Below are 22,522 nucleotides of genomic sequence, written 5' to 3' on the forward strand. Positions count from 1 at the left end.
ATTCAATTTTTAGTCAACCATGCTTGAATTTTAATTAGGACACGATCATTACATTTTCAAACAAAGACTGAGAATTTTCTGCTGTAACGAATGCAGCGCCATATCCAAGAACAGGCAGGATTAGTGAGGAGTGCGCAGGGCCCATCACAGAAGCCCCAGAGGGGCCCCAGAGCAGGAGGGCAAAGACGCTCCCCACAAACGGCCCAACGGCAACGCGCACTCCTGCAGGCCTGTTCACGTACACGCTCGTGACGTGATGACCGCAAGACCACGTTATTCAAGCCTGGAGAGGCGTGGCTAGTGTTTGCCCGAAAAGCAGGTGATGCTAACTGTTTGCTATCCCCCGGGTTTTCCAGGGCTTTGTATTACCTCGCCTATCGTACGTGACACTTCACACTAGGAGAAGAGCGAAGCCTTCAAAAACATCTTGATTTTACTGAGAAGATGACACGGCTGCTTTTGCAACTAGTCCTAGTGCGTGGTTTCCCGCCTAGGTTATACGAATCTCAAGTTTTTGAAACAGAAGTCACAGGATAACAAGATTCTTGGCACAGCTGTGCTTACATGACACAACCGAATCAGGACACGGCCCTCTCTGGACACACACCCTGCCGGCCTGGAGGAGGGTGGTGTGGGCCCCGGGCACCAGGCCTCGGGTCTGAGCAGCGCCGGGAAACAACTTTCTACTAGTTCAGGAGCGAAACAACACACGATGCTGTTCTCCTTCAGAAAACAGCCTGAAAGGTGGAGAAGGTAAACAGGCCTTTTTCAGGCCAAGAAACCATCCTCAAAGTGTGTGAGCGGACAATCTGAACGAGGTGCTTTTTGGTCGAGTAAAGGGTGTTTGGGAGTGAAAGCCTCCTGGTCACTGGAGATGCAATTATCCAACCAAGAGTTTTCTGTGGGACGTTAGCTCGAGGACAGAAATCATTACTGTTAGTTAATGATCACACCAACCACCAGCCTTCAGGCTTCATACAAGGGTTTATTTCTAAAGGCACCTGCAAAATCATTGTAACTATTTGCTTCTCCACCTTAAACATCTCTAGAATTTAAACTCCCACCAAGGCCACCTCGCTTCTGCATACAGAAGAGCTGCACCTTCTCTCCCCCTTGGCGGTTGTATATCTGCAAGCAGCCAGCAAAATGATCGGTAATTATCCCCAAAAGCAGCCCCCAGCCCCAAGAGTAATAAAGGAAAGTACACTGAAAGCTTCACTTTTCTCTGGAAGGAACCGATGACGTGATCTTGCTAACAGGATGGTAACAGCTCGGGCGTACAGCGCGACCACACTGTTTGCAGCCACCACAGGTCAGGGTTCCTGATTTTCTTTTAGGAAAAGCACCCCATGGGTTCGTTCGCAGCGTTTAAGGTTAGAAAGAGAGCGTTACCATTGGCGGGCAGGTAGGTGAAGTGCTGGTACTGGCTCCTCTTTCTCTTCCCGTTGCAGACGTAGAAGTTGACTTGGACGGGGCTGGTGATCCTCTGGTTGCGAAAAGGCGGGATCTCGACCACCAGCGAATTCTAGTGAGAAAGTGGCAGAAGGAGGGGGCACTGAGCATCTCGCAAACGCAGAGCCACACCCAGACCCTCCCGGAGTGTGACACACACGGCAGGTTCTCCCTTCAGAGAGGCCCCCCTGAGGGCCTGCAGGGACCTTGATTCCTCCCACCGGAGCCGAAAGGTGGGCTGAGGGGGTGTGTGAGGTGGGGAGGTGGGGGGCTTCCCCTAAGATGCCACCGACTTGGCCCAGGAGAGAAGCCACGAGCACAGATGCTAAGAGGGGACCAGCTATCCGGCAGGAAAGTCTTCACAAGACCCCACGCCCCTCTGCCCCCAAACCAAGGCATGACCTTCAGAAAACTAAGCCCACATTCGCCGACTTGGTGCTCCTGGTGAAGCCGGGAGCACCAGTTCAGGTAACTGGCAACAAAGACCCAGGGGAAGCGCTCGCCGGAGACGTTCCGTGCCAACGGCCCAAAGCCCAAGCCATGATCCTCTCAAATTGAAGGGGACGGGAGAGTCGGACTCAGCGAACTTGGGAGGGGTGGACAGTCAGGCACGGATGCATCAGGGTGGCTTGTGGAAGCTGCTGTTACCTTTCCATGTTTTAAATGAAAAGTCAGCAACATGTTTACAAAACTGTGCCCTTTCAAGTACAGATATAAACACAGGTCGCCGTGGGGCAGCATGCGTGTGGGAGAAGGAAGCAGGCTGGGGTCCGTGTGCTGAGATGCCCGGGCGTCCACATGAGGGCCCGTCCTTGGCGCCAAAGAGGTGCCCTTGATTTAGGCAGGGGGAGGGAGAGTTCACATCCAAAAGGTTTCTTCAAGGTTTTTTGTCATATGATTTCGGTTAACAAGTAGGAAAATGTATAAGAAAAATCCATGGCATCACTTTTTTTTTTCTTAGAGTAACTGTAGCCTGTTACCCAATTTAACAGCAAAATTGATTGAATCCTGTTAATAATGAAATCTGAAGACTATTTAACCGAAACTGAGGAGAACTTCAGGGCAACCTCTTCCCTTTCCAGGCGAAGAAATGGGGCTCAGAAGATTGCTGCTAAGAGCACACGAGTGGCAGGGCCGGAGGGTCCAGGACCCGGGCTGCAGCCCCCTCTGGGCTCCGTCTCCTGGGACCACACTTGGGTCAGGCAATGTGTCCCTGTTGTTCTAACAGCTTCATTCCATTTGGAAGAAGCCACAAGCACGCAGGTCTCCTGCCTGAGCAAAGTAACCCCAAGGAGACGGAGCCAGTGGAGCCGAGGGTGTGCGCTCGGCCAGACCCCCGCTGAGGGTCTGCACCCGAGCTATGCAGCCCGTGTTCGGGAGCCTGGCTGGGGCCCGACGGGTCTGGGTTTCTGCCCTGGCTCTGCCATCTCTGAGTCTCAGCTCCACCACCTGCACAGGGAACCGGAAGAGAAAGACACTCCTCGGGGGCTGTTTTCTGAGGATTCAATGATATGAGGAGACCCTGCAGGTGAGGCTGGCGCCCGGCACACAGCTGGTGCTCCATGATGGCAGACACGGCGGTCCACAGTGACCGGAGCCCGATCTCTACAGAAGAAACCAGGACAAGAGACAGAAAGGAAGAGGGTTTGCCTAAGCCGAGACCAGAAGCAAAGCTGGGAGGCGTCAACAGGAGCGGCTGCAGGAAGTCCTGGGATGTCTGGCACGGCAAGGCGCCTCGAGCAGGTTCCACGTTGCGCGGTCGGCTTCTGTTAGTTCTAAGAGGCTGGAGGGTCGTGTTTTGATGTGGGCACAGACTGATATGCTAGACAGACTATGAAATTTTGTGACAAAGTTCTGTCCTCGTGGGAGCACTAATGCTAAATACACAGTAAGGTAGAGGTGGGAAGGAAAATGCAGTGACAAGAAAACCTGTCACGACAGGAACAGAGTAAGGGTTACAAACAGCACTCAGTACATCCATGTCACCTGCTTTAAGAACACCCATTGTCTGGGGGCTTCCCTGGTGGCGCAGTGGTTAAGAATCCACCTGCCAGTGCAGGGGACATGGGTTCGATCCCTGGTCCGGGAAGATCCCACAGGCCGCAGAGCAACTAAGCCCGCGAGCCACAGCTACTGAAGCCCACGCGCCTAGAGCCCGGGAGCCACAACAAGAGAAGCCACCGCAATGAGAAGCCCGCGCACCGCAACCAAGAGTAGCCCCCGCTCGCCACAACTAGAGAAAAGCCTGCATGCAGCAACGAAGACCCAACGCAGCCAAAAATAAATAAATAAAATTAATTAATTAATAAAAAAAAAGAAAACCCATTGTCTAAACTGCTCACGATAGTACATAAACTATATATACAGCACAATCCGACCTTGTTTTAAATATGCACACAACATAAGGTATATGTATATATGTGTGTGCACGTGTAGATACACACCCACGACAGGAAAAGGATGGAAGGAAATACGCCCAAATGTTAATGGCGGCTACATCCAAGTGGTGAAATTACACTAGCCGTTTTCTTTTTTTATACTTTGTTATAGCTTCCAATTTTCCACAGTGAATATGACACTCTTTTATAATTAGAAAAAAAATATGAAAGTAAACTTCATTTAAGAGATAAGAAAGATGAAATGGTAAACATAAAGCACATCATTATTCACATGCCCTACGTTTCCTTTAGAACACATGACTGACAACTGTTAAGTTTTCTTTAATATATGCACTGTTCACAGTGGAAAAGGAAACTCAACAACGGAAAATCTGAACATGCAAACTTGGCGGAATTATTTCGATGCCAAAAGATGCATAGCTTCTGCAGGCCTCTCCTTCCTGCCCAGGGAGAAGGGGTGGGCGGCACTGTGGCCTGGGGGCAGAGGACTCGGGCCTGCGGTGGGGCTGGAACTGGGAGCCGAGAGCCCCCGTTTCGGGGTGACGGCCGGTGGCCAGTGTCTGTCACAGCAAACCTGAGGGCCGGCTCTGCAGCTGCTGGGCCTGCGGGACCCAGAGTCCCCGTCGGAAAGGGGAGCTGCCTGAGACGGAGCACTTCCTTGGGGGGACCAGGAGGAGCCCAAGAGGGCGTGTGAGGTTAGAGGCCTGGACACCCTGGGGGGAGCGAGGTCGTGGACACAGGTGTCGCCTCTGGGCCAGGGAGGAAGCATCTCCCTCTGATACCATTTGAAAAGCCTTCTGGTAGAAGGGTCGGTGCTTGGAAAAGAAAGCTTAAGTCGCAGGTGAAAGATGCTTCTTCCTGATGGCGCCACCCACGCGGAGGGAAGCGCAGGCCCCAGGCCCTCCTTCCCAACACGTGTCCTCCCGGCCACAGCGCAGAGGGCACCTAGATCGCTTCGGCAAACCCCACAGCCCGAGGTCCCCTGTTCACACGGGGAAGCCTGAGGAAAAAATTCAGTCCTTGACCTGGATGAGATTCTGAACAATGACCCCCATTCCCTGCGCTTTCAGGAGGACCATCCACACACCTGCATCAGGAGTGGCTGGTGGGACGAGGCAGAGCGCCTGGAAGAACTGTGAACGTCTCCAGAAAGTCACCTGCTAGCCTGCACGTTATGTTGCCTGAAGGTTCATCCTGCTCTTCTGGGACTAAGCAGGGCACACACGCGCTCAGCGGCGCAGTCACCCAACGCCGCCGATAATCACTTCACACACAGCGGTCTCAACACCCCGACGAGAAGACAGAGACTGTCAGGGCAGGTAAGAACACAAGGGCCAGCTCTTCGTTGTCTGCAAGGGCCCACTCAAAATACACAGACAGACTGAAAGGCGTGCCGTATGAACACTCATCCAGAGAAAGCTGGAGCAGCTACGTAACTTCAGACAGAACACATCCTCCGTCGACAACTCAAGAAACAATCATTCTCCCTTAGGGCCCTCTGTGCGTGAACAACCACGAAGGCCATGGGAGGCCGAGCGTAAGGACGGGCTCAGGCGGGCCCTGGGCCAGCGCAGCAACCCCTCAGAGGTCAGGCGTGTGCGGCGGGCGTCTGTCCCCGCAGGGGCCCCGGCTGCCGGCCAATGCACAAGCCAGTGGAGCAGCACGGAGGTCTGACCTCGCGTCCGTGACCTGGCTCTTCCCTGGGAGGACAGCAGTGAGGACTCACTGTCAAGGGTGCTGGCGGAACCCCGAGGCCCACCTGCCCGGGCGGGGGAAGGTGCGCTCAGGCTCCGGACAGCAGGTCCTGCCGGGGGGGCAGCGGGCCCCCTGGGGCCCTGGTGATAATGGCAGCCAGAGGGGACAGCAGGCCCCGGGGGTGTGAGTGCATCCTGGTCTTCCTGGTGGGGGGCCTGCAGCCCACGAGGCGCCCTGTCCTCCTTGGTGGCCCCGCGTCCGAGTCGTCCCCGCGCTGCGAGTCCCGAGAGCGCTTATGTCGGGAGGCGTTTCCCAACCATTTCTATTCCTCGCTCTCTCTGTTATGTTCATCGGTGGTTCGTTTTAACAAAGCAGAAGCCATGTGCCTCGGGCCCGGAGCCCCCGCCGGTAAAAAGCCCTGCCCAGAGAGCGCCGCCCCATGGCCGCCCCGTCGCACTCACCGGCTTGCACAGGGCTCCGTCGATTTTCGCCTCCATCTCCCAGATGTGGTGGCCGTCTGCAAGAAAGGGCGCGAGAAGTCCATTACTCTGTCCTGACCGGGCACCGCCCCGAAATCACACCTGGATGCAGGCAGACGGGACCCGGGGCGGGAACGCTCTGATGAGAGGGTCCACCCTGGCCTGGCCGGCCCACCAGCAGCCGGTGCGAGTGGGAAGCCCCACGTGACTGACCGCCTGGAGAGAGGCCACGAGGCCCTGGGGAGAAGCTCAAACCCAAACCCGAGAGCAGGGACCTGGTGGGGCCTGGAGACCCCCGCTGTGCAGGAAGGAGCCACGTGCCAGCGAGCATCCCCAGCGCCAGCCCTGGGAGGGGTCCAAGCTTGGGTCTCCGAGGGGAGCGAGCCCGGGGGGAGCGCGGCTGACCCCGGTAAGAAGGGCGCCGCCTGGGGACTCGGGCCCGGTTTGAGTCTGGCCTGCGGTGTACAGGGTGGGAGCAGGGCCTCGCTACCGGGGCCACAGAGCCCTCGCGTGTCTCGGGAGCAGAGTTATTCTAATGATCAGGGGCCCGGGAGCCTCGGGTCCTGCCCCTGCTCAGGGGAGCTGCCGGGTGAGCAAGAAAATCCTCTCTGTGACTGTGCTTTGCCGCATCAGGATACAGAAATGCAAAACACAAGGTATTTTTAACCTTACCCTGTGGCGTTTGCATGTTTGAAAAAACTGAAAAGGCTCCAGTGCCGTGAAAGAAAGGGTTTATTGTCCCCGGACCAGGCCCTCGAGGGAGCCGAAGCCTGGAAGCCCGCCCTCTGGGGTGACGGAGCCGAGCCATGCTCTGGGAGCTGGGAAGCCCTTCTGGCAGGCATGCTGTTTGTGGACTACGTCTGGCCGTTATTTTGAATTAATAGATGTCAATCTTCTACAGGGGCCTCCTTCCTCTGCATCTTGTATAAAGTCGGCTCCCCAAACAAACCATTACAGCTGGATGGTCTGAGCTGTTGCTTATTCTCTGTTTTCCAAGAAGAAATGTGTGTGTGTTCCAAATCTTAAAGTATAAATAAATTAGACAAAATCTCCTTCTTCTCCCTGGCAGTGCTGGCCGGGCAGGGGCGGAGGGTGGAGCAGAGAGGAAATGTGAGTCACAGAGAGGCTGGGACGTGCCAGGACCACACCAGCCCCTCGGGACGCGGAGGTGCCCGTACTGAGTATCCACCAGATGGACCCACTCGGTGATAAGACACAGGCCGGAGGCCCGAGGGACCCGCATCCATCTCTCCTCTAGGAAAAAATAACAGGAAACGGAAAGAACACCCACCGCCCTTAAAGGCATCAGGAGTGCTGCAAAGCAGCAAACGCTCCAGAGTCCTGTGAGCACAGGACTCGGTGAACGAAGTGCCCTGACTCCGGGCCGATAAACGAGGGAAGATCCCAGTGCCTGTGCAAAGCGCTCCGGGACGCGGGCTCCTGCGTGGCGCAGCCCAGACCTGCCGCAGACGCGGACGCACCGTCGGGACCCCCCACCGCTTTGAGGAAATCGAAGTTACTCTTCCTGTAACCAAGCCTCCCATGTCCTTGGTGCCTTTTGAGATCAACAAGTTTTCTCATGACAAAGCCCATCTTTGTCCCTCTCCCCCAAAACAGCTTTAAGCGCTAAAACCTGAACAGTTGGCAGCTGCTTAGTCTTTTGTCGACAGAGGCTGACGGGCCTCCCGACAGAAGGAGAGGGGAGACTGAGGCCGCTGGGGGCCAGGGATGCCCAGCATTACCCGGCGTCCACCTTAGCACCACCCGCCCTCCAGGAGGGGCCCGAGACCAGACCAGCCTCCCGGGAACGCTGTTGCACGTTCATCCGTGGAACAAAAATTAAGGGAAATACAGGCGTGGAGTGGAGCGGGCGATGGGGTGTGCACGCTGAGGACACGCAGGGTGGGAGGGGTCTCTTCCCTCCAGGGCCTCCCGGGCCTTTGGGACACCGTCCTTGTCACAGCACCCACCTGGGGGCCGGCGGTCCCACTGTGCTCACCAGGTCTGCGAGCCAGCCGGGCCTGGCCACCTGCACGGTTTCTGAAAGTGCAGACCCTTCGAACCACACCCCTAAAGCCCGACTCACAGGCCCAGGGCTCCCTGTGTCCCCGTCACCCTGGCCCTGGGGGACTCTGGCCCCGAGGTCCCTATTCTGTGGCTGAGTCACAGCCGAGGGGCCGGCCTTGGGGATCCCAAGCGCAGCGTGAGCTCTTAGAGGCCAGCGTCCCCTTGGTCAGAAGTGCACACGCAGCCCTGCTCGGGGACAAGACGGGAGGAGCCGCCAAGGGCTGGTAATGGCCTGCTCTGTCATCTCACGGGGACCCTCCCCACCAGCACCCGCAGCCCCGCTGGCTGCTGACTCCCCAGAGCTGCCCCAGCCTCCCTCGGATGGGAGGCCATGCGGCCTCTGGGCGGCCTCTTCTGCACAGGCCCGGCTGGGCGTCGTGCGCAAGTCCAGCCTCTACCGGGAAGGGAAGCGATCGGCCCTGAATGGCCCTTTGTGTTCCAGCCTTATCAGGAGCTCGCTGGCTTTCTCAGTAGGAAACTGCGCGCAAGCCCAGAAGTAAAAATATTCCGAATCATGAGGGAATTCCCTGCGGCGTGAGTCACCAGAAAGGCTTCCCCACTCCACCCACGGCCAGGAGGCTTCCACAGCCGCCTGGGAGGAGCTGCCTCGGGGCCGGCGCACACACTTCGTGGGACAGGGCTGAGCGGGGGCTGCCGACGGAGGCCCGAGGGTCCCCAGCAGCCTCGCTCGTTTCTGGCCCTCCGCAGGGCTGGGCGGAGGTGCGGCCTCCGACCCACGCGCCGTGAAACACTCGGGCCGTCGGGGCCCCGCGGACCAGCAGATGCGCCTCCAGAGTGAGGGAAGGTCCAGCCGCTGCGGCACCTCTGAGGCCCGACACCCCCGCCAGGAGCGCCCAGGGGAGCGACACGCGTGTGCTCTCGGGGGCCCGTGCATGGGCCACTGTGGCGTCACACGTGACACCGACGGCCGTCCACGGTGACTGATGACCAGGACGCTCTCCCTCCGGCCCTCAGAGGGTGACGTCCTGACGCTCCCGTGGGATGGACCTCGAGGACCCCGCTGGGTGGGGCAGCTGGGCCGGGCAGCTGGGCCCACAGGACACCCTGAGCGGGCAAATCCGTGGAGACAGAAAGCGGTCCTTGGCTGCCAGGCTGGGGGACGACACAGGTGATGGCTAACGGGCGAGGCTTCTTTTGGGGTGACGAGAATGTCCTGGGACACACGTGCTGGGCTCTGAATAAACCCAAGCCCTTGAACTTTAAACGGGTGAGTCGTGCGGCCTGTGAGTTACATCTCAACGTGGCTGACACGGAAAATGAATCCTCCCACACGGCCGCACGCGGCATCGCCACACGAGGTCCTGAAACACGCGGAAGAGGCCAGAGCGGCGCCTTCGCTGGGCCTGAGCCTGGAGCCGCTGCTCCAGCTGTGCCCACTCCCACCCTGCTGCTTGCTGCCCCTCCCCGGGAGGGACCCGGGCCCACTCTCTGGAGCCCTCCTGGGGAGGCGCCCGGAGGAAGAGACAAGTGAGCCGGGCCAAGACGAGGGGGCACTCTGGTGACTTCCCACCCGTGCACAGGATGCCTCCACTCTGGCTACTGCAGCCCCTGCAAGGCTCACAACCGGCCTGCACACCCCCGCACCCTCCACTGCAGGCGGCCGTGCCCTGGAGGGAGAGATGCAGCCGGAGCCCGTGAAGGCCAGGGAGGGCAGGGGTCACGCTGAGCCCACCGCCCGGTCCAGCAGCTGCAGCCCGCTCCCCTCCCCAGCCTCTCGCATGCGGACCCACGAGGAGAGCCCTGCAGGGAGGGGAGGTCCCCGGGGACGGGGCGAGGGCGCGTCCTGGGACACTGATAAAGGGGAGAGCTCGGAGTCGAGAGGAGAAGGGCCCTCGGGCCCCTGACGCCAACAGAGCCTGCGCACCTAACAGGGCCCTGCCCGTCTGCCCATCTCCGCAGAGGGGTGCAGGGGTAGCGTGATCCCTCCCAAGCCTGTTCAAGATGTTGTATAGTTTAGAAGCGTGGGAGGATCACTCAATTCCGAGGCCAAAAAGTGAGAAAGAGCCTCCTTAGGACAAGAGGGGCCCAGCCGCTGCTCTAGTCCACTCACTGGGGGTCAGTCCTGGGCAGGTCGCAGGCTGGGGCTACCAGGGGGCAGCAGCTCCCACGCCCCCGCCACCCCACAAGCCCACACCCGGAGGCGTCTCGGCCCAGGGCTACCCTAAGACCCCACCCGCCGAGGTCAGCTGCCCATGACCACAGCCATCCTCGCGGACGCGCGGCACCTTCCCCGCCTGCCTTCCCCGGGTCAGCGCCAGAAACATCTGAACACAGCGTCTCCCCCGCACCAAGTCTTGGCTTCTGGGTGTGAGGGGCGCACCAGCCAGCGGGGTCCGTTCTGTGCAAGTTCCAGAACCCCTGGGACCAACACCCGGGGCAGCGGGGCTGCAGCCTGAGTGCCAGCTGGACGACCCGCGCGTGACACCCGACCCGCAAGGCCCTACCCCAGACCTCCCCCCGGCAAAGGCCGACCACAGAGGCCAGACCCCAAAAGCCAAAGGGCCGCCGGGCACCACCCAGCCGGGGTGGCCCCGTGACGACTCAACTCTGATCCTCTTCCGTAAAACGGGCAAGGTCTGTGTCTGGTTCAGTGTGGACTCCGGCTCCAGACGCTTCCCCGCAGGAAGCAAGTCCTGCTTCCGTTTGGAGGTCTTAGGAAACCCTGGACGCGATCTTTTCTTCTGGGGTCTGTCTCTGTTGGGTTTGGGGCTGGGGTCTGGCTGTGTTGGCTTTGGGGCCTTAGTAGGAGGTTTGACAAGGAGGTGGTCTAGTCGTGTGGCAGGCGGTCACGCTGTGCCCGATGACCCTCCACGTCTACACCCTGGGTGTCCTACTCCCGAGTCTGGGCAGGCTGGGACCTGGTGAGCCCCAGTGCGGTGCGGCCCCTCTGAGTCTGGGCCTTGAGGAGGCCTGGCGCCCATGGAGGGTGGCCGGCGCCTTGCGGAGGAGACCCGGGGGCCGCGGCTGCATCCGGCCACACGCGAGGGCCGGCAAACACTGTTGTTTGTTGAAGCCGCCACGTTCTGGTGAGGTCTGTCGTGCAGCAGAAGAAGCCAAAACGGGCTTCACACAGTTTCCAGGAATTGCAGAGAACAGGCCGGGGCTGCACACAGCGGGGACTTTCAGCATCGGCATCAAGAACCTGGTAACGTTCATGGCAACGAAACCTCTGAAGCCTTCCTCTCTCCTGTCTCCAGAAGAGGCAGTTCACCTCCACATGGGCGCTCTCTCTGTGTTCTCATATATTTGTCAGGCTGCTTCAAATATTCACGCATGTGTACAGATTTGTCCCCCATGCACAGGTCTGAAGAGAGACACCCAGATCTTCAGTGGGAGACGGGGCACAGCATCTCACTTCCTGCAAGTGGCCCTGCCATGGCGTCCTGCACCTGCCGCACCCCCTATGTGAGCCTGTGCCGGTGTCCACGCACACACATGGCCACCGTGGGAGGTGTCATCTGACGCGGAGGCCACAGCTGTCCACCTTGAAGGCCAGGCCCTGCAGCCTCTTGCTGGACACAAAGACCTCAGAAGAATCACAGGACGTTCCGGAAGGTTCTGTCACTGATGCAGCCAGAGCTGAGCGTGGCTGGTCCACGGCTCTTTGTGACAGGCCCCTCGTCCACAGAAGCGGCTTTGCTCCTACATCCCGAGGGCCGTCCTCCTTCGGGGACCCTGCTCGGTCACCACGATGAGGACACAGGTGACGGCGGGGCCTCAGCCAGGAGGAACCCCGAAACACTGAGGACGCTCCGAGTGCGGCCTGGTGCAGCCGAGGGGACATGGTGACGCGGAGCTCGGCTCCCCTGGCGCCTGACGTGGCGACGTTCACGGCAGCTACAGTCTTGCTCCTGCAGCGGCTGCCACGGGGCCCCCTGCCCACGTCCAGCGGCGCCAGAGACCAGGCTCACTGTGCGCGCCGGCCTCGCTGCCACCAACCAGGGAGTGAAAGAACCTTCGAGCAGACCAGGCGGCCTCCTCGCAAGCCTAGAGGACGATTAGGCTTTGAATCTAAATGGACTTAAGTGGTTTCTCCCCCCACAAATCAACCAAGAGAAGCCCAGTGACACTTCAGCCGGCCAGGCAGCATCGGTGTGCACTCTACTGAGGATGACGGCAGAGGCGGAGAGCGTGTGGACACCTGCCCCCTCCTGCAGACACAGAACGGGCACGAGTATGCGCGCCAACGTGCCAACAGCCCTGTTTGGACACGAGCACGACGTGACAGGACGCACAGCCGCCTCTTTACGTCTCCCTTGTCACACCGTGCTCACGGGATGTCTGGTCTCCACCCACTTGCTGCTTTCTCGCCTTCTGCCTGCCAGACGCAGAGCCGCTGCAGGGGCGAGCGGGCTGGGGACGGGCCCCGACGTGACAGCGAGCGACGGCGCCACTCAGCCGGCACGGGGGCCGGGGCGGCCCGGGAGGCCACGTGAGGACGACGGCCAGACATCCGAGGACTCGGCTCCCACCTGCAGATGGGTGGCCGCTGTGAAGGCCCCGTGACCGGGCCGCGGTAAGCCACGCCAACCTAGGAGCCCCACGGGCACCCACGACAAGCCGAGGGGGTCAGGAGACGTCTCACAGTCCCATCCTGGCACCAAGGTCAAAGTCGGAGCTCACGGGCCGAGGAAACAGCGAGGGGCGCTGGCTGGTTCCCACCACAGACGTCTCTGTGCGCGGTGAGGATGCGGTGAAGGCCCAGCACCGGGCCTGGGCTCCCCCCCCACCCCCCCCACACGCACTGCGCATGTGCACACATCTAAAGCACAGAAGCTTAAATTATTTCAGAATTCACCTCCTCCAAAGAGGGGCTTTCGGGGAACACAAATTCCTCCCCTACCATTGTACTTGGTCGGGTTTGCTCCATTGTCTAAAACAGTTTCCAATCACACGCATGATCGTACAGGCAGAACAAGTTAAACGTGAGAGACTTTTAAGCCCATTTTGACTGAAGTACTTAAGTTTCTGGCAAACTGTACAAAATCAACCCCATTACGGAGGCTGAGTGCCTCCGCGGTTTGCGGTAATCAGCATGAGCCCTGCTCCGGTGCTCGTGGGGGGGAACCGTGACTGGGAAAGGGAAGGAGAGGAACAAGGCAGCAGGCCCGGACCCCACAGGAGCCCCCTCCCCAGCCTGGGGGCCAGCCCCCTGCAAGGAACCCACCCCAAAAACAAACTCCGGAGTCTGAGAGAGACAGAAGGTCCACACGCTCCCCTTATTGCCACGTGGCCACGTGGTCGGGCCGGCATCCCGGGGCAGGAGCCGTGCCGCCCCTGCGTCTCCCCTGCAGCACAGCGAGAGACTCGTTGCCTGGTTCCCCAGACACCAGAGGGAGGAGACCCTCCCCTTCAAACCTGCAGCCCCCGTTCCCGAGCACACGTGCAGAGGCCCACACAGGCGTGCACACACGCACGCAGCGGCCCAGAGGCCACCGTCACTAAGAGAACAATAGCATCTGCCTTTGCACCCTGGGGTTCTGTGCTGACAAGGGCGAGGGCCTGAAGGGTGCCACGGGGGTGCAGCAAGGTCTCCGGGCCCCAGTGGGGTTCCGCTCGGCTACCGTGGCCGCTCCGTGCCCGGGCGCCTCCCTCGGACGGTCTGTGGTTCTGAGAAACGAGAAGACGCGTCCGCACGGGCAGGCCCGGCAGCAGGAGCTGGTCTGAGCCCACGAGGGAGGCGCCCGCTAGCCAGGCAGACGCGGGGCCGCCCCTCAGCAGAGCACAGCCTCCTGGAGGCCCCGCACCTGCAGCCCCTCTACGGCCGGCACCGCGTGCAGTGGCCCAGGACTGTGCGCTGCACCCGTGGCCGCCCGCGCCCACCTCCTGCCAGCCAACCTCCGCCGGCGCCCAAACAGCAAGGGCTCGATGTCGGTTTTAAAAGAAGATACCTGGTGCTTTCTCCACGAAAATGACCTTGGAGTCCTGCAGAAAGTTGTGGCCGGACAGGACCATCCTCTTCCCGCCGAGGACGGGGCCGCTGGCCGCGCTCTGCTTCTCCACGAGGGGCAGCTCCTGGGCCGAGCGCTGGGCTGTGTGGGGCAGGAGAGCAACGGGAGTGAGACGCCCAGGCCCCTGTGCTAGGCCCTCCTGGGGGCGGCCCTGCTTTCACAGGGTTCCTGGGTGAGCAGTGCGGCCCGTCCCTGGTTCACAGAACAGAGAGTGGCCACTCGGGGTCCGTGTCTTCACAGCCTTACTCCGGGGTGGAGGGACACGGAAGGCAGCCGCGCCTCTGACTTGTCCACGTGCAGAAGCTCGCCTCTCGGCGGAGAGCGTGCACACGCGCGTGTGTGAGCCAGTGAACGCGCTCCGCTAGGGTGACTGACTGCCCGTGGCAGGGGCCTGCGGAAGCCGCGGGGAGTCCTGCTGCTGATGGAGAGGACACGGCCCGCCCGCCGGGAGCAGCAGGGAGACACCAGGGCAGGCGCCCCCAGCTAGGGGGTGGGACGTGGGGACCCATCCGAAGCGGGCTCTGGCTTAGGGGCTGGTGGGCCACAGGCGGCCGAGCTCAGGCTGTCGGGGAGGGTGGGACGGGCAGAGGACCAGACGCAGGAGGCGGCAGAAGTCTGGCAGGAGCAGGGGGTGAGGCCGAGCCAGGCGTCCTGACACGGTCACCCAACAACCAGGGGACCCGAGAGGGAGGGTCCCGCTCCATCTCACGGGGAGGGGACCACAGGGCAGGAAGGCAGAGCCATCTGTGGCAGACCCCAGGGCCTGGGGATGGACTTCTAGAGACTGGACGTGAGGGTCCACAGGAGCAGGGGGCAGGGGTGGGAAGGAGGCGAAGACCACACGGCAGAGAAGGGGCTGCGGTGGGAGGATGCCCCGTCGCCGAGGTCTGGCCGACGCTCAGGTCGGAGGCCAAGGAACCAAACCAGGACGTTCCCACCGAGACGGGTGGGCGGCTGAGCCGCGAGGTCGGGGGTATCCTGAGACAGCCCACACCGGTGGGGAGGGGCGGTGCTTCAGAGATGAGAGGAGGAGGGTGGGTGGAAAGGCTCTCGCTGGGGCAGTGGCCAGTGGAGAGTCTGGTCCCCCTCGGGTCCGGATGCCGGGTCGGGGGCGGGCACTGGGGGGTTTCCGTACGGAGCTGAACTGGTCGCCCAACTTGCTAACAAAAACGAGCAAAGTCACTGCAAGAGGTAGCTGACCCCAGGCCTCGGCTGTCCCAGCTCCCGGAGGAGCTGAGTGGTCAGGAGCATCCAAGCCAGAAGCATCTCACCACCTGGGCCTGTCCACGCACACCGAGGGCAGTGAACCCAGCGCCACCGGGGACAGAGGCCTGAGTTACGGGCAGGCTTGCAAATTTAGGTCCCTTCAATCCAACAGATTTCAAGGCCAAAATGCCACTTTCTCAAGTTCCCTGAAACGTGCGGGGATTAAGCCAAATTCGGTCACCGCAAACATCTCGGTACTTCGGGACAAACTTCCTTTCCCTCTCACGCCCTCCTGCAGGTGCCGGGAGTCGGCGGTAGTCCTCACACCACGCACGCACAGGAGCTGCGGGCGCCCTGGCCAGGGTGCAGGTGTGTCCGTGACTGCGCAGGAAGGCGCGGATGTCGGGTGGGGCGAGCACAGCTCAGAGGCTGTGCGCACGAGAACCAAGGTGCTACTGGCAAGGAAGCCTGCGGCAGGGGCTGGAGGCAGGGAGGGGCGGCACTCACAGCACTCGATGGGGTTGGAGGCGACCTGCAGCGACAGCGTCCGGCCGTTGGGCTGCGGGACGTGGACGCGGAAGACCAGCCTCACCCGCGTGTTCTTCCTCCCGATGTCCGTCTCCCCCTTGCGGAGCTCGATGTCAGAGTTTCTGAGCTTCAGGATCCCGGCGCAGTCGATGCTGCCGGAAACAAGAGTCTACGCTCAGCCCCGGACCCCCGCCCCATCCCAGGCGACCACTCACCGAAGGGTCTTTGCGGCCCTGCCCAGGGGCCGGGGCGGCCAGACACCCACCCGTCAAGTGAGCTGGGGCCGAGGCAGCGGGAGACGAGCCAGCCCCGGCCTCAGGCGCCCAGGTCCCAAGCAGGCAGAGCTGCCACACGCTCAGGGCTCCAGAAGCCCCAGCCCCACTGCCCTGGGCTCGCGTGGACGCCCCAGTGCAGGACGCGGCGTCCAAAGGAAGGCTCCCCCGGCGGCTCCGAAAACCTCCTTCCACTTAAGATTCTGGCAGCGTCCCCCTTAATTCAGGATCCTGAGTCTTCTAGGGCCTCATATGATTTCACTTAATTTCATTTAACTTAACAGTTCCATTCAACACCAGACTCCAGCAGAACAATCCAGGCGTCATTCATCAGATGGAAACCAGCCCTTTCCCTCTGTCAGAAGCTAAGGAAATGAGGCTGCATGATGCCTCTAGGTCAGGACCACAGCCCAGCCCAGAGCAGCAGCAGGGAAGCCCTGGCCCTGGAGCCCGGGCCAGTCCCAGTCCCGTGGTGTCTACACCGTCTCTGGGTTGGATGGTATTTTGGTAAATGCAGCCACCGAAGGAACAGCTGCCACTGAAGGAACCAGCAGTTCTCTCAAATCATCTGCCCTGGTCCGAGGGAACTGTGATTACAGCTCTTGAAGCAAACCCAAGGATTTAGAAAGAATTCCCCCAAATCCATGAAAAGCCAACATGGACAGAAGACCTTCCCTTTCTTTTTTTTTTTTTTTTTTTGTGAGCACGGGCTCTAGGCGTGTGGGCTTCAGTAGTTGCCATGCGTGGGCTCAGTAGTTGTGGCTCATGGGCTCAGTAGTTGTGGCTCACAGGCTTAGTTGCTCCATGGCATGTGGGATCTTCCCGGACCAGGGCTTGAACCCGTGTCCCCTGCATTGGCAGGCGGATTCTTAACCGCTGCGCCACCAGGGAAGTCTCTCGCTTTGTTTTTGACTTAGAGGGTTTATGAGTTACAAATAACTTATCAAAATCCCACACAAAGCTCTACACGATGTGGCTTCCGCACCCTCTCCCTCACCAGCCACAGCCCTGGGCTCCTCGCTACCCCACGGACGCCCCAAACTCACTCCTGCCTTGGGGCCTTTGCACTTGCTGCCTTCCTGCAGGGTCAGCTCTCGGCTTCCGTGCCGCCCCCCGCAGACACTCGCCCCTGAACTCTCCAACAGGCCCCCCATGCTAATGAATTCCTGCCTTACGCCCCCCCGTCCCAGAGGCCCCCAGGAGAAGGTAAGTCCTGTGGGACAACCATGTCCCCTCTCTCTGCTGCATTCACAGCTCAGGAGTGAAATGCACAGTCACTCAGTTCAGGAAGCCACGAACACAGGCCCTTCTTGGACACGAGAAGATTACCCTGCAGCTTGTTAACCAATTCACCTCTAAACTACTGAGTCAGATCTGACCTGCACAGCTGGTCACATCGGAGATGCAGAAACCCTCGGTGAAAATACGACCCAGACATACTGGTCTCTTTAATGTTTCAATGTTTGCCTTTTAACCATGGCCCTAACTTCCACAGTGCATTCACAGAAATAAATGGGTGCCACGTTCACACATGGAGGAAGTACTGACAGCTGTGAACTGAGATACTTAGTTTTAGTGGCAACATGCACAGGGGCTGAAACCCTAGGAAGAAACAAATCCGTTGTCATAAATATTTGTAAAGTTTACCGAGGTGTTAAGCCCAGGGCACCCAGGGCCCCTGAGCTGTGGAAATGTGGGGAGAGATGCAGGCATGCAAGCGCCCCCCTGAGCCCCCGAGGCCGCGGCTTACATCGCACGCATGTTGTTCTCCGGCAGCAGCGGGATTTCCAGGACCTTGGTGTTGGAGAGGATGGCCTCGTGGCTGGTGGTGGAGACGGTCTTGCCCGTGATCCGGTGCACCTGGTAGAAGGCATGGGGCCTCAGCAGCCGGTCATCCGCTGTCCCGATGAACAGCTGCAGGGTGAGCGGCTCGCTCTCCATGTAGCCGTGCAGCTGGGGAGAGAGGGGGACAGGCCTGTGAGCGCCGCGCCGACGCCCGGACCCACCGTGCTCCTCGCGCAGAGGCTGGTGCAGAGGGGAGCGTGCGCGGGCCGAGGCTGGTCCCCCCGCCCCTCCTGCGCCTCGTGCCCCAAAGTCTGGGGCCTCTGCTCCGCAGTCGGTTCTGAACACTTGGCTGCCCACGCTGGAACACACGCACACAGACGTGCAGTGCACACCCGCACGCGTGTACCTGCATCCCAGGAGCACACGTGCCCCGTGTCCGGGGCAGCGACGGGGGCCCGCAGGAGGGGCAGATGGGAAGCAGAGCCGGTCCCTCCGGGCCACTGCCTCCTCCTCAGGCCACCCCTCTGCCCACGCGCGGGCGACACGGCAGCTCGTGGGGCCCCACCCGAAGCTGGGCCAGTGCCAAGCCCTCCGCACAAGCCTCCCCTGATGAATTCAGACACTCGCCCAAGAGGACACCATCCACTTTCCCCTGCTCAGTCCAGTCCGAAGCAGCAAACAGGATGCTTGCAAACAAGACACAAACAGCATCGGCCCTTTTTTGCCTGGCTTGGCAGGTGGTGGCTACGTGCTGCCCTGGTGCCCGTTGCAGGCGCCCCTGGCCCGGCTGCGGGGAGCCCCAGGTCGTGGCCCGTCTGCCACCAGCATCAGACCCAACACGGGGGGTGGCGGGGGGCCGCGCGTGGCCGTTCCGATCGTGTGGGCGGGCCAGCTGGGCGCACAGTCTTGAAGACACTGTGTGTGGGCACGAAACCCAGTGAGACTCGGGCCCCAGAACCGGAATGAGCCCATCGTGCACGAGGAGCCCACAGGAGAGCGCTGCTCCCGCATTTCAGGACCTACACTGGCCGCAGCTGGGCCGACCACCATGGGCGCAGGTCAGAGCCCTCCTCGTGCCCCTGCACCTCCAGCTGCTGCCTCCCTCAGGGTGAGTCCTTTTCAGAACTGAACTTGACTCGCCTTTTCTGTCCAGGTCACAGCTGACTGTACTCAAGATGCAAATCCTGAAGCAAGCAGGCAGCTTCCACAGGACCCCTGGGGCTCACCCCCTCCTCCTGCAGAGGCAGGCGACCTGCGTCCAGCCAGAGCCCCCATGGGTCCCGATGCAGGAGCCCCGCGGGAGGGGCAGCCCCACGAGCAGAAAGGCTCAGTCAGCACAGCCGTGCTGCTTCTTGCGTTGTGGTCACGTTCTCCCTGGACTAATTTTAGCCGCTCTGACAACAGGTAGCAACTGTAACACAGTCTGATGGGCCAAACTAGTGCCGTCCCCCAGAGCGCTGTCACTGCTTCCACAGCAGCAGAGACCCTGGAACGTCAGTGCCAACGAGGCCACCTGCAGGCCCCGGACCCGCCTGCTCCCCCGCGGGATTCTCAGGGGTCGGGAGCCCCTCCCAGCCCTGCGGCCGAGCGGAAGCCACGGAAGAACCAGCCCCGCAGTGGGGTTGTGGTCGGGTCCACGCGCCCCGTGAGCCCCGTCCGGGCTCCGTCTCTGCCCTGTGGGAAGGCGCCCTGACGGTCACGTCACAGCCCACAGGGAAGAAGCTCAGGCTGGATGACCAAGACCTTCCAAGCCGCACTGGCTCAGGACACGGAGGGGGACGGGGCACAGCGCAAAGGGCCAGACTGCCAGGTGACCGAGGGAGCACAAGAGGGGCATGCGTCAGTGACCTGAAGAAACGGGAAACCTCCGGTCGGGCTGCAGCTGACCGCGGTGACCGAGATCCTGCTTCCGTCTCTATGGGTCATTTTTCCAAGTTGGGATGTTAGAATGGAAGCTGAAGCTCCGTCCAGACGAATAAGTCGGAATTTCGCTGGAAGGTCCAGTGCTGGGCGCTGAGCGCTTTCTCTGGCCTGGGTGTCCCGCTCTCTGTCTTCCTTGCGGAGAACTCACTATATGCTGCCCTGGCTGCTTCTCCATTTCTTTCTACGACATCCAGTTAGCAGTGTCCGCCCTGTCCCCCCCACTGCGGCCTCCCCGAGCTCTCCTCCATCCCTGCATTTGGGAACAAATGTCTCTTCAACCCAGAGAAGCGAGCGCCTGCTGTTTCCAGTGTGGCTCAAGTCAGCAGCGAACCGTTCATCAAGGCCGCGCTCACCAAGACCCAGCACTGCGCCGACTTCACTTAATTACGAGATGAAGCCACGTGTAAATTTTCAGAGCTCAGAAGACAGTCCCAAACAATGCCAGGCCGTTCACGGGAGACTCACAGGCACTCAGCAAGCAGGGTGCCAGGGCCCACGCGCCACCCACTTGGGGCCCCCGGGAAGGATGTGCCTGGGCGCCAGGCCGCTGGTGGCGCCTTATTAGGGCGGGGCCCCCGCAGGGTCAGCGGCTCCTTCCACCCCGCCCCATCTCCCGGCCAACGGGGTCTGCATGGTGTCGCAGCTGTGGACAGGAGACAGCAGCCCCCGATGAATGAATTTACAGCTTCAGGTGAACGTCCAGCAGCGCTGAGGCTCCCACACGAGCTCACCACGGGTGTCCGGTGTCTGTGGACATCTCCGGAGCATTCTGTAGCACCCGATTAATAGTTAACAGCCCGTGTTTGTCGCAGGCTGTGGAGTGGCTCCAGGGGTTCTGAACGTCACCCTTGAGATTTTCTGGAGACGAGGAGGAGCTCCATGTAGGACAGGTGTGCACGGACGCACACGCGGCACACACCGACACACATGCACATTCACACTCAGACACACGCACACATGCGCACACACACACACACACACGCTCTCCAGACTTGCTCTGGAATTCTCTAGCTGGTTGGGAAGATCTTATTTCCTGGCTGGCAGCAGGAGTTTCATGCGTCAGGCTCCCTATTTTTATCGTTTTCATCTGTGACGTGGTTCCAAGCACCCATGGATGTGCTCAAATTCAAAGTGGTTCTTTCCTATTAAAATAATCGAGCTTTCATCATCCTGACCCACAGGTGTCTGGCCCATATGGACCAGATGAGTGTCTGACGGGCATGTGCACAGAGGAGGGGAGTCGGTCTCAGGCCTGCGGCTGAACCCGAGTGGCCATGGCGAGCAGAGAACTGGCGGAAGCATCTAGTTTACTGAGAGACCCGCCCGTCCACTCGCTGTCGTCCTGGCCTGCTGTGCCTCCCTCAAGGCCAGTGCAGAGCCTTTCCTGCTCTAAGGCCGTCACACAGAGAACCCGCCAGGAGCCACCCAGCTCCCGATGCTCATTTCAAGGTGGGTCCTGCTAACGTGGCTTAATTCTGCAGAAACAAGATGCCTCTCCTGTTTGAACTGAAGAGCTTTTTTCCTGTGTGGACACATGAGCATCTCTACACACACAGAGTTCAGTTGGGGGGGGGGGACCAGGACCAGCTTGCCGGGTCCACCCAACTTCTCCCTGCTGGGGAGCATGAGTCCAGTCTTTTGACAATTTAACGAACCTCCTAAGAAACCTGTACTCTGTGCTGGACTTGACCTACATTTTTAAAACAGGAAATGTAAAAATAAAATCAGAGACTGATGAAGGAACAAATTTTGCCTCTTAGTATTCCATTTTGTGACATTTAATACAAGAATATGTAAATGAGTCTTTGGCTAAGACTGTCTCTTGCGTGGCCAAGGCGTATATTCCTCCCAGCACCCAGGCCGGCACATGGCCTGGCCGGGGTCAGACGATTTGAAAATGACAATTTCAAATCCCACGGGACTCACACTGGGGCCCTGCTCTGACGGCACGTAGGATGCAGCGGACTGTGGGAATAACTTTGCCTTTTTAAAAACATGCCATTTCAGTGAAAATGGGAATATTTAAGGTTTAACCCGGAAGGTAAACATCTATTATTTAAAACATGAAGTTCATTTTAAGAGAAGTAATTTAAATACTTCACATGTTCCACTGCATGGGTTTTCTGCCCCTGGCATGTTCTACTATCTGTCAAAATAATATTTATAAAATTACCTGTCATAACAATGACCTCTCTTTGCTTCAACCTAAACTAAACAAAATGTGCTATTCCATTTTCAAGGTGTAAGGCCTGGTGAGTTTCCTACACATAAAAATGTTTGGTTTTAGCTGCTATGCTCACCTTCACACTTGCACGGCAGGATGACGGGCGGAGGGAATGACTGAGGCCAAATTTACTCGGTGCTGAAATTCCCACAGCGCAAGCCCACAGTGGCAGGAGCGTCGTACAAAGGACCAGTTAATTGAGGGAAATTACTTTCCACTAAGTTTCGAGATGGTACAAACATACACCGAGCAAGAGATCCTTGTGCACAACGCAGCAGGCAATTTAAAGGGAAATCATGCATTTAACCCAGATGTAAAATTTGCATCTTTACACAATACCCAAAGGAACTCTGCAGGAAGGAAAAAATCCAGCTCACAAGCTGGTTCCACTTTTTTCAACCCCAATTTTCCCAGTACTGGATTAACTTAAGAGACTGCGTCGTGTGAGCTTTCGGTCTCCAAAACCACAGGAGAGCTTTCCCCAACAGGGCGCCCCCTGCCCCCCACGGCCCAGGAGGGA

General features: G+C 59.6%; 1 protein-coding gene across 5 annotated transcripts in view; it reads right to left on the reverse strand.

Annotated features, from left to right (window-relative positions):
• Positions 1 to 22,522, reverse strand: part of NFATC1 (nuclear factor of activated T cells 1) — a 103,759-nt gene that overhangs the window by 42,905 nt on the left and 38,332 nt on the right. For all 5 annotated transcript variants that reach the window (XR_009697318.1, XM_061169090.1, XM_061169088.1 and 2 more), the window contains exons 4-8: positions 17,821 to 18,023; positions 15,778 to 15,950; positions 14,005 to 14,145; positions 6,008 to 6,063; positions 1,393 to 1,525 (exon numbers count right to left, since the gene is read on the reverse strand). Coding sequence is in view for 4 of the 5 variants with exons in the window: in XM_061169090.1 (XP_061025073.1) it covers positions 1,393 to 1,525; positions 6,008 to 6,063; positions 14,005 to 14,145; positions 15,778 to 15,950; positions 17,821 to 18,023 (706 nt within the window). In the remaining variant the exon portion in view is untranslated. The remainder of the gene's footprint in view (positions 1 to 1,392; positions 1,526 to 6,007; positions 6,064 to 14,004; positions 14,146 to 15,777; positions 15,951 to 17,820; positions 18,024 to 22,522) is intronic.

This window comes from Eubalaena glacialis, chromosome 15, assembly GCF_028564815.1.
Source record: "Eubalaena glacialis isolate mEubGla1 chromosome 15, mEubGla1.1.hap2.+ XY, whole genome shotgun sequence".
NCBI classification, from domain to species: domain Eukaryota; kingdom Metazoa; phylum Chordata; class Mammalia; order Artiodactyla; family Balaenidae; genus Eubalaena; species Eubalaena glacialis.